This window comes from Megascapheus bottae, chromosome 11 (assembly GCF_031878675.1).
Source record: "Megascapheus bottae isolate mThoBot1 chromosome 11, mThoBot2.hap1, whole genome shotgun sequence".
NCBI classification, from domain to species: Eukaryota; Metazoa; Chordata; class Mammalia; order Rodentia; family Geomyidae; genus Megascapheus; species Megascapheus bottae.
The window spans coordinates 23,936,057-23,951,571 of NC_143519.1; the positions used below are offsets into that span (position 1 = coordinate 23,936,057).

The 15,515-nt window shown below is 38.4% G+C and overlaps 1 protein-coding gene across 1 annotated transcript in view; it reads left to right on the top strand.

Annotated features, from left to right (window-relative positions):
* Nucleotides 1-15,515, top strand: part of Tbc1d4 (TBC1 domain family member 4) — a 64,298-nt gene that overhangs the window by 20,116 nt on the left and 28,667 nt on the right. Inside the window, exons 7-9 of the mRNA XM_090342034.1 lie at nucleotides 1,956-2,075; nucleotides 7,437-7,511; nucleotides 9,919-10,142. Coding sequence (XP_090198160.1) covers nucleotides 1,956-2,075; nucleotides 7,437-7,511; nucleotides 9,919-10,142 — 419 coding nt within the window. The remainder of the gene's footprint in view (nucleotides 1-1,955; nucleotides 2,076-7,436; nucleotides 7,512-9,918; nucleotides 10,143-15,515) is intronic.

The window sequence follows — 15,515 nt, forward strand, 5'->3', positions numbered from 1 at the left end:
GATGCCATGCTTTCTCATGCAGCTTTGCCCTCTTTAGTCAGGGGGGTTTCCCACTTTATACGTGGATGTGGCTGCACTGTCTATCCTCCAGTTATCTGAAACATTTTGGACAGCTACAAGTTTCCTGATAACTGCTTCTGCAGTGGGTGGCCGGCAACTGTTAACCAGACAACCAAATAGCACGGACTTGGGGCTGTGCTCCACCATCTTCCCGGGTAGTCACTGGTGCCTAAAGACTATATTTTTTATATCAGAAACTACCTCTGTGCCCTAACAGTCTTGCTATTGTAGCCCAGATTGACTCAAACTATACTCTTCTTGCCTCAGCCTCCTGAGTGGTAGGATTATAGATATACTGCCTTGCTTGACTTGGAATCAATAAGTTCTTGATTTGATAAAGCTAGCATTGGTGTGAGCCCCACCAGAACTGCATACGCCAAAGCCTCTAGTCTAGTTTTGTCTTTTGGTCTCTCATTTCTCTCTCCTTTGGATGTTTTCTCAAATACTCTTTGGAGATAAAGTTCCCGAAAACATGGCTTTCATAAGAACGTTTCCCTTGTTATAAATTCAGACCAGTGTTCTTCCTGTTTACTAGGTTTTCAAGATCATTCTGGGGTTTTCCTATGGCCTCATGTGCTCAGGATGCTTCCCACTACTTCATTTGGTTTCTTCACTGACTCCCTAACCCTGGGCCAATCTAGTCATTATGACTTTCCAGTAGATATACCCCTCAGTTCTGAGAGAGACTTTGTCGCTATTCTCTTTTCTTTCTGAATTCTATGTCTGTTTCTCCTCTGACCTCTGAGACCAGACTTCATGCTGGTACTTATGTGTTCTCTGATTTAGTCTTCCTTCCTTAGAAAATTATAGTTTCTATCTATTTTTTTCTTATTACTAGCCAGGCACAGATGGACCATTCCTGTAATCCTAGTTACTCAGGAGGCTGAGATCTGAGGACCACTATATGAAGCCAGTCCAGGCAGCAAAGTTTGTGAGACTTTTATCTCCAATTAACCGGTAAACAGCCAGAAGTAGAGTTGTAGCTCAATTGGTAGAGTGATGGCCTTGAGGGGCCAACCAAGAGCAGGAGGCCTTGAGTACAAGTTCTGTTACTGGCACTAATTAATTAATTGATCAATTAATCTTACCACTGAGGACCAGGTAATACTATACATCGTAGCTTCATACTTCAAGGGGATAATGTATGCAGGGAACCTAATACAGTAGATATCATGGACTCTTGTATGGCTTATGGTGTTATTGATGAAAATTTGCTATTCTAAATGGAATCATGCCAACTCATTGTTACAATACAGTTTTGTTTGCAAGGTGTTCTTCTCTTTGAAGTGGGTTTCTGTGTTTTACTCTGTAATTTGGGTAGAAAGCATGCGTATTGGAAAGGGGTAGTGGGAGTTAATAAAAAAAATAATAGAGAAATTGACATGTGAAGTATATGGTTTGTGAAAAGAAGCAGGAATATATGAGTGGAAAAGATAAGCATATATTATTTCTGTATTTTTTATTACTTACAAAATAACCTTATAATCTCCACAGTACAGAACTTAAATTATTACTTCATAATACAGTCATATAACTACAGAACATTTGTAGTTTTTAATGGCTTAGTCTTTTGTTCTATGTGCTGGTTCTGGGGCTTGAACTCAGGGCCAGGGTGCTCTCCCTGAGCTTTTGTACTCAAAGTTAGCACTGTGCCACTTGAGCCACAGCCCAACTTCTGGTCTTTTATTGGTACTTTATTGAAGATAAGATTATCATGGACTTTCTTGCCTACTTGGCTTCAAACTGTGATCCTCAGATTTCATCTTCCTAAGTAGCTAGAATTTACAGGTGTGAGCCACCATTGCCAGGCTAATGGCTTAGTTGTAATCTTGTATGTAAAGCCTCATTTAATTTTAAGTATGTCCAAACTCGTTTTTCTTTTTTCCTTTCTTTAGAATATTTCAAATAGTACAATTCCAGAAAATGTAGCAAGTGGTGGAAGATTCAAGCTTGACATTCTGAAAAATAAAGCAAAGAGATCCTTAACCAGCTCCCTGGAAAATATCTTCTCAAGGGTAAGTTGAAACTGAGTTTCTTTTAGGTTAATAACCTATGTTTTCTGACCACTTTGCTTCATTTTAAATAAATTTTTCATTAGAGAGCCAAATAAGAAAAATCTATTAAAATAACTTTAGTTCCTACGTTAAGATAGTTCCTTACTGTGTCCCAAAGGAGTTGGTAGTTTGTGTGCTCCTTACTGTTAAATTTCATAAACTGTTGGATTTCTGTTTGGCCTAGTGGTAGAGTGCTTGCCTAGCATGCACGAAGCCCTGGGTTTGATTCCTCATTATCACATACACAGAAAAGAGCTGGACATGGGCCTGTAGCTCAAGTGGTAGAATACTAGTCTTGAGAAAAACCAAGGATAGTGCTCAGACCCTGAGTTCAAGCCCCAGGACTGGCCAAAAAAGAAAAGAAAAGAAAAGAAAAGAAAATCAAGCCAGGCACTGTGGCTTACCCTATAATCCTAGCCACTCAGGAGGCTGAGATTTGAGGGTACTGGTTCAAAGCCAGCCCAGGCAGGAAAGTTGTGAGACTCTTATCTCTAATAAACTACTCAGAAAAAGCAGAGAGCGGCACTGTGGCTCAAGTGGTAGAGCACAAGCCTTGAGCACAAACAGGCTCAAGACAGCAACCAGCCCCTGAGTTCAAGCTCTAAAACCTGCAGTCAGTCAATCAATCCATTTATGTAGGTGTTCAGGGAATTTGAGAACAAGACCTAGTCTTTACAGATTTATATTTATGAACTAAGATAATTTAGTTACCTTTTCTGTCTTTTCTTTTTCTCTCTTCTCTTCCTTCCTGACTTTATTCCCTCTTTCCCTCTCTCCCTCCTATCCCCCTCCTCTACTTTTTAAATTTTTTGTCAATATTGGAGCTCCTGAACTCTCCTTTGGCTTTTTTGCTAAGGCGGGTGTTCTGGCACTTGTGCTGGACCTCCATTTCTAGATTTTTTTTTTTTTTTTTTTTTTTTTGCCAGTCCTGGGCTTGGGTTCAGGGCCTGAGCACTGTCCCTGGATTTTCTCAAGGCTAGGGCTCTACCACTTGAACCACAGCACCACTTCTGGCTTTTTTTTTTTTCACTTCTGACTTTTTGCTATGTATGTGGTATTGAGGAATCGAACCCGAGTCTTCCTGCATGCTAGGCAAGCACTCTACCACTAGGCCAAACTCCCAGCCCCATTTCTAGATTTTTGTTAGTTAATTGGAGATAAGACTCTCACAGCCTTTTCTGCTGGGACTAGATTAGAACTGTGATTCAGATCTCAGCCTCCTCAGTAGCTAGCATTATAACTGTGGGCCATCAGCACTCAGCTTCTTATGTCTCCTTTTTTTAAGACATAGTGATACCATTTATAAAATGTGAATAGTAATTCACATTATTATAACATTATTATAACTGTTACTGTGTTAAGAAAATATATACTGTGGATCCGAGGTGACACATGCAAGGACATGCTCAAATCTGTCACCATTTTACAAAGTACCCAGTGGGTATTTAGAGCATTACTCTGTATCCATTTACCACCTTGGCGTAGTATGTGGTGCCTGCATGGCTTACTTTGAAGTGATTCCTACCACATGCCTGGAATTGCTGGAATGACTTGAAGCAAGGACAAGGCCAGCTATTTTGGCTAAGATGAAGTCTGTAGCTTTTGTCTCCCCGAGTAACACCAAGAACCATATATTTTGGGATCTAAAAAGGTCCTGCTTTCTTCATTGTGGTAGAATGAATTTGTTAGGAAGGTCAGCAGCTCCCCCTCTAGGAAAGGTTGCATAGAAACATTGGAGTTTTACATTACAACTTGTCATTTTTCCCCCCAACCTGTGTAATAGAAAATTCACTCACACTCTAATCATACAGCTTCGCTTACAATTGCTGCCATTTTAATATGTCAGAATATTTTATTTAACTCACTGTAACTGTTCATGAAGTAGGCTCAGTTTTTCAAGTGCTTAGATGCTCAACTTATTAGCACTAGACAATGAATTCAAGGGAAGGGCATGGCATGGGAATAAAGTCATAATGCAGGAAGATAGCAAAGGCTGTCTGCTTCGAGGTGAAAGAATGTTGTATTTCAGTTCCTTGTTGCTCTTCGTTCAGTTGAAAATTTCCAAAATAGTTCTTAATATAAAATGTGAGTCATTTTGAAAATGGTCTTTATATCATACTTCTTCAGAATAGTACCCATTGTCTGCTCATGGCAATGAGAGAACCAACAATAGTGGTAGAATACAGTGTGTGTGTGTGTGTGTGTGTGTGTGTGTGTGTGTGTGTGTGTGTGTGTGTGTGTGTGTTGAACTCAGGCCTTGTAACGTGCGTGGCTTGCTTGATCAGATGGTGATCTACCTTTTGATTTATGACTCCAGCCCAGACTTTTGCTAGTTAATTTGAGATGGAGTTGTGGGGACTTTTCTGCCTCTATTAGCTTTGAACCTCAGACCTCTGGACCTAATGCTTCTGAGTAGTTTAGGATTATGGAATGAACCACAGACACTTAGCATTAGAGTAAAATTTTAAAGTAGGTCTGTTTTTCTTTGCACAAATAAACACACAAGGATAAAATAATGATTAATATACATGATTTAAATTGTTTTTGTTGTTCCAGTCCAGAGGCTTGAACTCAGGGTCTGGGTGCTATACCTGAACTTTTTTGATCAAGGATAGTGTCCTACTACTTAAGTCACAGCTCCACTTCTGAAACTTTTTTTGGTGTTTAATTGGAGATAAGGATCTCAAAGCCTGCCTGGGCCGGCTTTGAACAGAATCTTGAGGTGGCAGTCTCTTGAATAGCTTAGGCTTATAGACACAAGCCACTAGCTGCTGACTTTAAATTGCCTTTTTAATAATGAAAATAATTTGGAATCCATTTGACTATTGTCATCAAGTCATCAAATCACTATGCAGGTTGGCATATAACTAGTAGCTTAAAAATAGCAGAAAACAGCTTGGTCTGTACTGTGTTTTTCTCTTGGCCACACATAGTAACCTGATGATTTGTTAACCACAAATAGAGTTTATTATTAGCAGTATAAAGTTAGTTACAGCATAGTGTTGAAGAACTAAAATAACCTTGATGTTTATACAATTCCACTTAATTCATGCAAGCTAAAACAATTTTATTGTCAGGCTACCATTCATAAAGCTATGTCTTAGGAAGACAGTATGGGAAGAAGGAATTCAAGAGCTTTGCCTTTATATTGTGTGTTCTGTGTTTGCATTACTCCTGTTTTTACTGGCTGTGTAGATTTTGGGCAGTATAACCTATCAGAACTTCACTCTCCTTATCTGTGAAGTTGAACTACATAACTATATCAAACTACAAAACAGTTGTGAAGATTAAATGATATATTAATACTGTGGGAAATGCCTGCCACAATATACTGCCCATTGTAGGCAACTATGAATTTTATTGTAGATATGACATAAAATATAATATATATTTACATTATATATGTTATATATACTATAGAGGCAACCTATGAGACTAGAAAACTGAGTTATGCAGAATATACAGGTAAAACATAAGCATTGGGGCTGGGAGTTTGGCCCAGGGGTAGAGGGCTTGCCTAGCATGCATGAAGACCCAGGTTTGATTCCTCGGTACCACATACATAGAAAAAAGCCAGAAGTGACTCAAGTGGCAGAGTGCTAGCTTTGAGGAAAAAGCCCAAGGACAGTGCTCAGGCCCTGAATTCAAGCTCCAGGACTGGCAAAATAAATAAATAAATACATACATACATACAGACATTGCTTCCATTAAAAAGCTAGGATATTTCTAATATAAAATAATCAACTAAGGACTCTTAAGAAACATGTGATATTAGACAGAAAAGAAGGATCCAGTAAGAGAATAGGAAGCTACAGCTAAAAATTACCTTCTAGAAAATAGAACAAAATGGCAAAGCAATGAAAAAATAGGACAATGTCAGAAGTGAACAAGTGTGTTCGCAGTCTGGAAATCAGAAAATCAAAGGTTAGCAGTTCCAAGAGGCAACAAGGCATGCTGGGAATTTTCAGAGAAGTAGTTTTGAAAGTTTCTTAGAGCTAGAGAACATGACTTCCCAGATTTAATGTCTTCTGAAAGGACACATTTGTACAACTGGATGAAAGTTAGATCCAGACACATAGTTGTGAAATTGCAGAATGACCGGGAGTTAACAAGATTTGGCTTCAAAGAGAAACATCAGCTCATATACATGGGGTTCAGAGTTACAGTGCAAATATTATTATAGAATAATGACACCTGCAGGTATGTAAATGAAAATAATTCTAAATGCGAATGCTCATTCTCCACAGCAGGAATCCAATAGGAAGTGCCAGGATTGGAAAGATTAGGGAATACTAGAAGCATTGGTATGAAGCATTTTAAATTTGTCTTTGGAGAATAATGTTCAGAGTGTGAATGAGTTAGTGATCACCTTTTTTCATTAGGTGCTTTGGTAAGACAAATATTGAAGCTAGCTGATATCTAGTCTACAGTGAAGTAATTTATTACTGAAGTAGTTTTGCATTATAGTTAATGAAGCAGAATTAATAAATTTTACAAGGCAGATTCTCCTCTCTCTTCCTCCCTTCCTCCTCTTTCCTTTCTTTCTTTCTTTCTTGCTTTCTTTCTTCTTTCTTTCTCCCTCTCTCTTTCTTTTTCCCTCCCTCCCTCCCTCCCTCCCCCCTCTCTCTTTCTTTCTTTCCCCTTCTTCCCCTCTTTCTTCCCTTTTTCTCCCCTTCCCTCCTCTTTTTTCCCTCCTTACCTGCTCTTCCCTCCTCTTTTCCCCTCCTCTTCTTCCTTTTCATTCTTTTCTCTCCTCTTTCCTTCCTTTTCTTTCTCTCCCCTCCCTTCCTTTTCCCACTCCTTCCTTCCTCTCCTGGTTGGCTTTGAACTGGTTATATAGCCCAGGCTGTCCTTCAACTTTTAATTCTCCTACATCAGCCTCTTATGAATTGGGATTATGTACTATTTCTTTTCAACCCACTTATTATAATCCTTAAAAATGTGGATTACAATGTCTCTAGTGTATGGTATGAAGGCTGTTTGTGTTAAATAATTACCTTTATGACTATTTGGTTTAGTTTAGTGTACCTTTTACATTTGTATTCATCGATTGATCAGTCTATCTCCTGGGCAAATAACATTTAACCATGTGACCAGAAAACCTTTTTTAAAAAAGTTTCATCTGAGTTCTTGCTTTCTAGCCTCTGATATAAACCTGGTAGAAGTAGGTTGGGAATACTTTCACTTATCCAGCAGTTAATACACAGCTGTATTAACCCCAAAAGGATGAAATTTTGCTCATGTGGAGTGACAACCTCAAATTACTTTGTATAAAATACTGTTGAAGAAAAATAAAGCATTATTTTTATTTTCTTCACGCAGGGAGCTAACAGAATGAGAGGTCGGCTTGGAAGTATGGACAGCTTTGAGCGGTCTAACAGTCTTGCTTCAGAGAAGGTATCTGATCAGAGCTTCCTAGCTGTGGCCTGGCAAAACTCCAGCACTGATATGTACCCTGCATGCATCACTGGTTTATAGTAGGACTTTAATGCCTTTTGTTGTTGTTGTTGATCATGGGGTTTGAACTCTGGGTCAGGGTGTGTCCCTGAGCTCTTCAGCCCAAGGCTAGCATTCTACCACTTGAGCCATAGTACCACTTCTGGTTTTCTGGTGGTTAACTGGAGATAAGAGTTTCACAAACTTTCCTGCCTGGACTAGCTTCACGTAGTGATCCTCGGATCTCAGCCTCCTGAGTGGCTAGGATTACAGGCATGAGCCACCTGTGTGCCATTTATTTATTTATTTATTTATTTATTTATTTATTTATTTATTTATTTACCAGTCCTGGGCTTGAACTCAGGGCCTGAGCATTGTTCTTGGACTTTCCTCAAGGCTACAGCTCTATCATTTGAGCCTCAGCACCACTCCCAGCTTTTTTCTATGTATGTGCTACCAAGGAATCGAACCCGGGTCTTTGTGCATGCTAGGCAATCACTAAACCACTAGGCCAAACTCCTGGCCCCCCTTTAATGCCTTTTAAAAACACTTTTGTTTTGTGTCAGAATTGGGACTTAAACTCAAGGCCTGGATTTTGTCCCTTAGCTTTAATTCTCCAGACTAGCACTCTACTTCATGAATCACAGGTCTACTTCTGAAGGTGGTGTTTCAATGGAGATGAGAGTCTTATAGACTTTCCTACCCAGGCTAGGATCTCAGCCTCCTGAGTACCTAGGATTGTAGGTGTGAACCATGTAGCATGTGGCTTTCTTTGTGGTTTTTAAAAATAAATATGCAGAGGGCTGGGAAGGTGGCTTAGTGGTAGAATGCTTGTCTAGCATGCATGAAGCCCTGGGTTCAATTCTTTAGTAACATATAAACAGAAAAAGCCAGAAGTGCTACTGTGGCTCAAGTGGTAGAATGCTAGCCTTGGGCCAAAGAAACTCAGAGACAGTATCCAGGCCTTGAGTTCAAGCCCCAGGACTACCCCTGCCCCCCCCCCCCAAAAAAAAGAAGGAAAAGAAAAATAAATATGTGAGATATGTGAGCCTTTATTATTTTATTTTTATTTTTTTATTGTAATTAATAAAAGGGTTACATGATATTTGCCACATAGAAGGTGCGTTAGTTCATATACATTGATACCCTTTCACATGTCTTGGTACCCTTTGCCCTCCCCTCCCGCCCCCCCGCCTTTATTATTTTAAATGAAACAGTTCTGAGTATGAATATGTTCTTATTCATGCAATCAAGCTTCCTCCTGTTGGACAGAATGCATCCTATACCGGCTGTATCCTATAAGGCCTTTTACTATTTGGAGATTGTTTAGTTTGGAGGACAATATTGAACATTTGTAAATCCAAAATCATATAGAATGAGCCACATAATTCCTCCACTCACCCACTGATTGTTTTCCCATGTTCATTTTCTTCCTCAATTTTTATCATTTGATCATGCAGCGTTAGCCTCTTTATCTCATAGACAATGCTCAGTAGGTTTGGTTTCCTGTTTCCTGCATTGTACAACATGTAACCTGTGGCAAGGGCAGCCTTGTTTTTTTGTAAATGGAAAACTATGAAACTATTTTCATTAAGTTTTTCTTGGTAGAATTGGGGATTTAGCTAGCTATGAGTCTGTTATCCCCAGCCATGTTTATCGAGCTATAAACCTTCAGCAAGAGATGGCTGTTTCATAAAGTACAACAAACAGCATACCTAACCCCGCTGAAAGATTTATGTCTCTTCGTGCAGTGGGCAATGCATTCCAACACAGCTCACATTTCATTCATTTCCTGTTTTTCTTGTCTTTTCAAAAGAAATTCCCCCCAGGGATTCTGTAGTTTTTATGGTAACCCTCCAGCATGGAGATAGATAGAGACTTCACAGGCTTGGTTTTTATTTTTCTGAAGCCTTGGCCATGAGAGCTGGACATTTATTCCCTGGGATATTGTTTTGACAGTACAGGAAGCATGTAGCAGACCTGTCACGGAAATTAAGAGATACGCACACACAAGACACCACCCTCTCTGGGTCATGATCCCTTTTCATCTCTGGGGCCCTGATGAGAAAAGTACAGTAGCTGTGGCCATTTCACACAGCCTTGGGGTGGGGGTGGGGGATGAAGAGTACTTTCTCTTATCACCCCTTTCACTAGCTCTACAATGCTCTGGTCCATCTGCTTATCAGAAGGAAGGGGTTGTGGTGGCACCGATTAAGCTTGCCTATGGATTGAGAAAAAAAAAGAAGAAGAAAGAAAAAGAAAACTAGTTTTGTGCCGAGCCAGGAGGATGATGGGGCTGGAGTCCCCACCCTGTGAGCAATGAGCCCAGGACGGGTCTGCTGTGACCTCTCTTGTGCTTGTGTTTCAGGACTATTCCCCAGGGGACTCTCCTCCAGGGACCCCCCCAGCCTCGCCCCTCTCCTCTGCCTGGCAAGCCTTCCCCGAGGAAGATTCAGACTCCCCCCAATTTCGAAGACGGGCCCATACCTTCAGCCATCCACCTTCAAGCAGGAGAAAGTTGACCCTACAGGACGGCAGGGCACCTGGGGTGCGCTCGCCTCTGCTGAGGCAGAGCTCCAGCGAGCAGTGCAGGTAAGTCCCAGCTTCTCCCCTCCACCAAGAAGCAGTGTTCTCAGGTCACCAGGTTGATTCGGTCATTCTGGAGTCTTGGAGAATGGGGATTTCATGGTTGAGCTCACTTTTAGGTTTTGCAAATACCATAGGAATATGTAGAATTTGCATATTTCAATGGCTAGGGGAAATAAGCCAAGGTTAAAGGCGCCCACCCAAGAGAAAAGAGTTAATGCATTTTTGAATCCACAGATTTGTTCTTGTTTTTTTCCTCCCCTAGAGAAATAGAGGAAAATAGCATGCCACTGTTTAGTTTGAAGATTTATAGTGACTCTGTGGGCCACTACAAATGAAGGGTTACCAGGGTTAAAATATTTACCTAAGTTACTTTTGTGCATGTATTCGACTATATTCTATGTATTCAACTATATTTTATTATATAACAAAGTAAAGCGAAATATGAAAATAGCTACCAATTCTATCCGAAACACAGTGACCTAAAAAGATGACTAGAGATCCTCACTCTTGGCGATGTCTCTAAGACATGATCTTGCATGGCCATATAAAAAATAATTTAACAAAATAGTTTGACATTTGATAAGAAATAGTGGGATGATTGCATTTATAGCACAGATTGGGATTTATGTTTTAGATATTTATATCTTAGAGAGAGAATGATAAGTTGTTTTGTCTTTTTTTCTGCACCTATTTGATATGAAGTTGAATGAGACTTATTGGAGAAATAAACTAAAATTTTATCACATACATGGCAAGCCTTTTTAATGGTATGGTTGGATTCTTGTTTTCTGATATTTCTGATTTAAAAATATGATAAGCCAACAGCATTCACTAATATCAGATTTTTTTATATGTGAAGGAGATTAAGTATTCATATGCTGTCCAGGATATTTTTTACAATTATTTTATTTATTTTTATCTAGGACAATAAACCTCTTCTTTCCACCAGAAACTATTTTCAAGAATTAAAAGCATTGGTTATTTTGAACTATAAATCTTTGTTCATCCATTTTGTAATGCCATGTATAAGCCCAAATAATGTCTGTGTACAAAGATGAAACCTTACAAAAACTTGGTATATTACAATACCTTGCTACATGAAGAACTTCTAAAGAAAAAGAGATTCAATACCCTGTCTACAGTCTTTAAGAAAGCACATAGACATTAATGTTTATTAAGCCAAAGGTAAGCTGACTTTCTACAACCAAACACGTTGCTGTGAAGTATGCAGAAGGGTTTTTATCTTGAAAATAGTTACTCTTTGAACTACTCACAATCAGTTTTCCTTCTGGCACTTGTTTTCCTGTAATTATTTGTGCTTTCCTACCTTTTTGCCTTGAAGTGTGTCTTTTGCATGCAAAAACAAATGATATTTGTTCTAAGATTGCTATGAATTTTTTTTAAGAGCTGAGTACAGATGAAAAAGCATCTTGGCACAGATGAGAAATTCAGTTTTTCAGAGAGGTAAAGCAGCGTAATTATCTCAATAGAGAACTGCATGCTCTTGTTTTAATCTGTGTAAGATCCCTTCTTGAGCTTTGAAAGGAGGGTTAAATACATAACAAAAATCTGTTGATATGCCTTTTCATAGTGAATGAAGATAGTGCTGAAATAGATATTAAGACAAATTTGCTGTGTTTTCTGTACTCAGCATTCTTCTGTCAGCTCGACGCATACACAAGGAGAGTATTTCTTCCTCCAGCCTTCCAAGCCTTCATACTTCCTTCTCTGCCCCCTCCTTCACTGCCCCCTCTTTCCTGAAAAGCTTTTACCAGAATTCAGGTAGACTGTCCCCACAGTATGAAAATGAACTCAGGTGAGATGAGAGTGCTCTGTTTGCAAAGCAAATTTTCTCCAGTGATATACTGATAATGTTGCTAAAAAGCGGCTGATTAATTTTGGAGTGACATTTGTACATCCTTCTGTGTTTTTGCTCTAATCTATTTCTAATGCATTCATTTCAATTCTAAGTAATCTTATTAAGAAAATCTTTTAAAATTAGTAACTTAAAAACTAATTCAGTTTTCCATGCTAATTTTTCATAATGATCTGTAGTTTGTTTTTATTTTTGCTTTAGGCCCAGAATCTAAACTTTGTACTTTTTTGAGTGAGTCTTGGTGCTAACAGTTCTAAGAAAATTTCCCTTAGTTATGCCTTTCATTTTTTTTAGCCTATCCAAATATATTTCACCGAACCAAAAGCCACTGATTATTGAAGCAGCTCTACCAAATGGATAAGTGCAATATAGTATATAGATAGATACTGGGTTTGAACTCAGGATCTCACACTTTCTAGGCAAGCATTTTACCACTTCAGTCATGCTTCAAACAATGCATTGTTATTTTTAAGTACATAGAATATTTTATAGGCATTTCCTTGACTTTTTTTGGTGACAGATCTGCTTTTCTAAGCCACAGTTTATATATGGTATAGATACAGGTTCATATTGATAGCTTTTTTTTGTTTGTTTGTTTGTTTTTGTTCCCTCAGGTATAGGCAATGTATATAAAACTACTATACTTGTTTTTTTAGCTCTACAAAATTAGCTCTGGTGATTTTTTTTTTTTTTGACAGTGGTGGGGCTTGAACTTTGGCCTGGGCACTGTCCCTGAGCTCTTCAACTCAAGACTAGTGCTCTACTACTTGAGTCAGAGTCACAACGCCACTTCTGGTTTTCTGGTGGTTAACTGGAGATAAGGGTCTCACAGGCTTTCATGCCTGGGCTGGCTTTGAATGGTGATCCTCAGACCTCAGCCTCCTGAGTAGCTAACGTTACAGGTGTGAGCCACCAGTAGCTGGCGTGTTCTGGTGATTTTTGTAGAATTAAAAATTTGCAATCATGAGTGAAATTACAGTTATTATCTTATGACTAACATAGCATTGGGAATCTGGAAAGTGGTAGGATAACCCTCATATAGGGGTTATGATTGACTTAGAAATCTGAGGTTCTGTCCTGTCTTGTGTCTTGGCTCATTCATCTTTATTGCCAAATGGTATTCTATTTAACACATCACAGTTTAAGTACTATCTTGCTCATTGGGTTGTTGCTAGTTATTTGATAATAAACAGTTCTTATATTCAGGAGAAGAACACGTTATTAGTGAACCTGTGTGGCACTGAAATCTCGATACCTCTTTTCTATGTAGGAAATTCTAAATGTTACCCCATAACTAGGTAACTGTCAATTTGATAAATTAGAACAATCCTTGAGTGATTTTTTTTGAGTAATTTTGTTCACTTTTGCCACTTTTTCATACTACAGAAGATAGTTAATATAGCTAATGAATCTAAACTTTACTGTGAATTAATGGAAAGCCATGTTTAAAGACTATATTGGATTTCTAATGGAGAAAGTAGATGAAGAATTTATTTCTGAGTGTTTTCAGGGCCAAACTTTTGGAAGGAATTTTAAGGGAAGTTAGCTCCAAAAATAAACTATCTAGAGACTATGCTATGAATTTAGAGAACCAATAATTATCCACCTGTGAAGTCATCAGTTTGCCTTATCTCTGTCATGTGGCCTGCCAGTAAGAATACATCCCTTTCAGCAGAGCTCCAGTTTCTCATGGTTCATTAGCATGAGGATATGGGCAGTCCTGGTTTTCTTCCAGAAACCCAGCCTTGCCTGGAATTAGCATTCCAAAATAGTCACCAGGAAGGACAAAGGTTGGCTGTAAATAGGGTATAGTCTACAGAAGAAGTGACTTTTTCTGGAATCCCTCTTCATTGTACACATTATTCTTATTAATTACTTTGTAATTTGTTCTTAGGAAAGGCTATCCAAAGTCTGAGAACAAATATGCTTTAGGTTAATTATAGCTATTTTCTAGTAGCCATGTTATTTGAGGGCTTTATATTTGAACATGTAGAGTTGTTTTCCATTTGCAGGATCACCAAAATAATTTTGAGTACTTTTGATTGTGAGAAATTCTAAAAACCAGTCTTTTTTCTTTTTTGGTATACTCTTAGCTTGGCACCATAGAATCCATAGGTAAAAATTAATTTGAAAAAAATTATATCAAAAATACACCAATCATAAATACATGGCTCCATAGATAATCACAGTGTCACTCACTATTGCTTAGCTAGCCAATGGGGTACCACAAGTCTTCTACTGTACCTTTCATTTTTTCCATCCCATGTTTACCATACTCGCTGCACACAGAACAGGATAGTTTTATATAAAGTTTGAAACTTTATAACAGCTATTCATTTATATATGGCTTCTTTCATGGACAATAGTTTGTGAGATTCATTCCTGCTTTTGGTTATTTCTTTTGGGGGGGTGGGCAGTATTGTTTTTTGAACTCGGTTTCATACTTGCTGAGCAGGCATTCTGCTGTTTGAGCCACGTCTCCACCCATTTTTGCTCTGGATATTTTGAGATAGTTTGATAGAATCTCACTTTTGTCTAGGCTGACTTGGATCAAGGTCTTCCTCTTTATACTTTTCACCAGGCTCATGCTACTACAAGGTCTTGCAAACTTCCCTTCCCCGTCCCCTCTGAGGCTGGCCTTGAAACTGATCTAATCTCTATTTCGTGAGTAGCTAGCATTACAGGTATGAGCTACTGGGCTCTATTTGTAGTTTTATGTGTATTTTATTTTTATGGCTTCACAGTATTCAGAGGTTGTCAGAGTATTCCTAGCGTGTCAGAGTTTACCTTGTTCTTGTTGACGGGCATATGATCATTTTTAGGTTTTGAAAAAAATGGTCTTTAGTAGTATTTCATATGTAGCTATGAGTATCTAGGGCATTATTGATGAATATGTTCATATAGTAAAAGTACAGAAAAAAAACCACTGACTTAACTCAGACAATAAATGACTTCCATATGAATTTACTAGTTGAAATCCTTGAGAGAGTAGTTTTTTTCATTTTGACACAATTCCAAATTTATAGAAACATTGCAAGAATATTATAGAGGACTCTTTGTAGTTTCATTTCTAGATTATTGACCTAACCTTTTGCTACATGTTCTATATCATTCTGTGTCCATTTACAAGAGTGCATGTATCATGAATGTTCTCAGAAAATACATCTCATAATTTGTATTTTCTGAGAACAAAACCATGAAGGAGCATGGTTTTAGCTCCATTTTCCTGAACTCTATATCTCCAACGATCACCTTTTCTTTCTTGGAGATAATGCTATGTATACATGATTACTATGATGTGGAATTATTTCAGATAATTAAGGGAGAAATTACATACTACTACCAATTATACATTTCCTGCCAGTTTGTTGCATGGTAATTCAGTTGCAAGAACAAAGAAGCCACCACTTAAAAGGCTGAATTTGGAGTCTGTATTGGAGTGCTAGGTGGCAGGGGAACTTCATTCACAAAGCCTGATGGTCCTGAATACAATGAACACA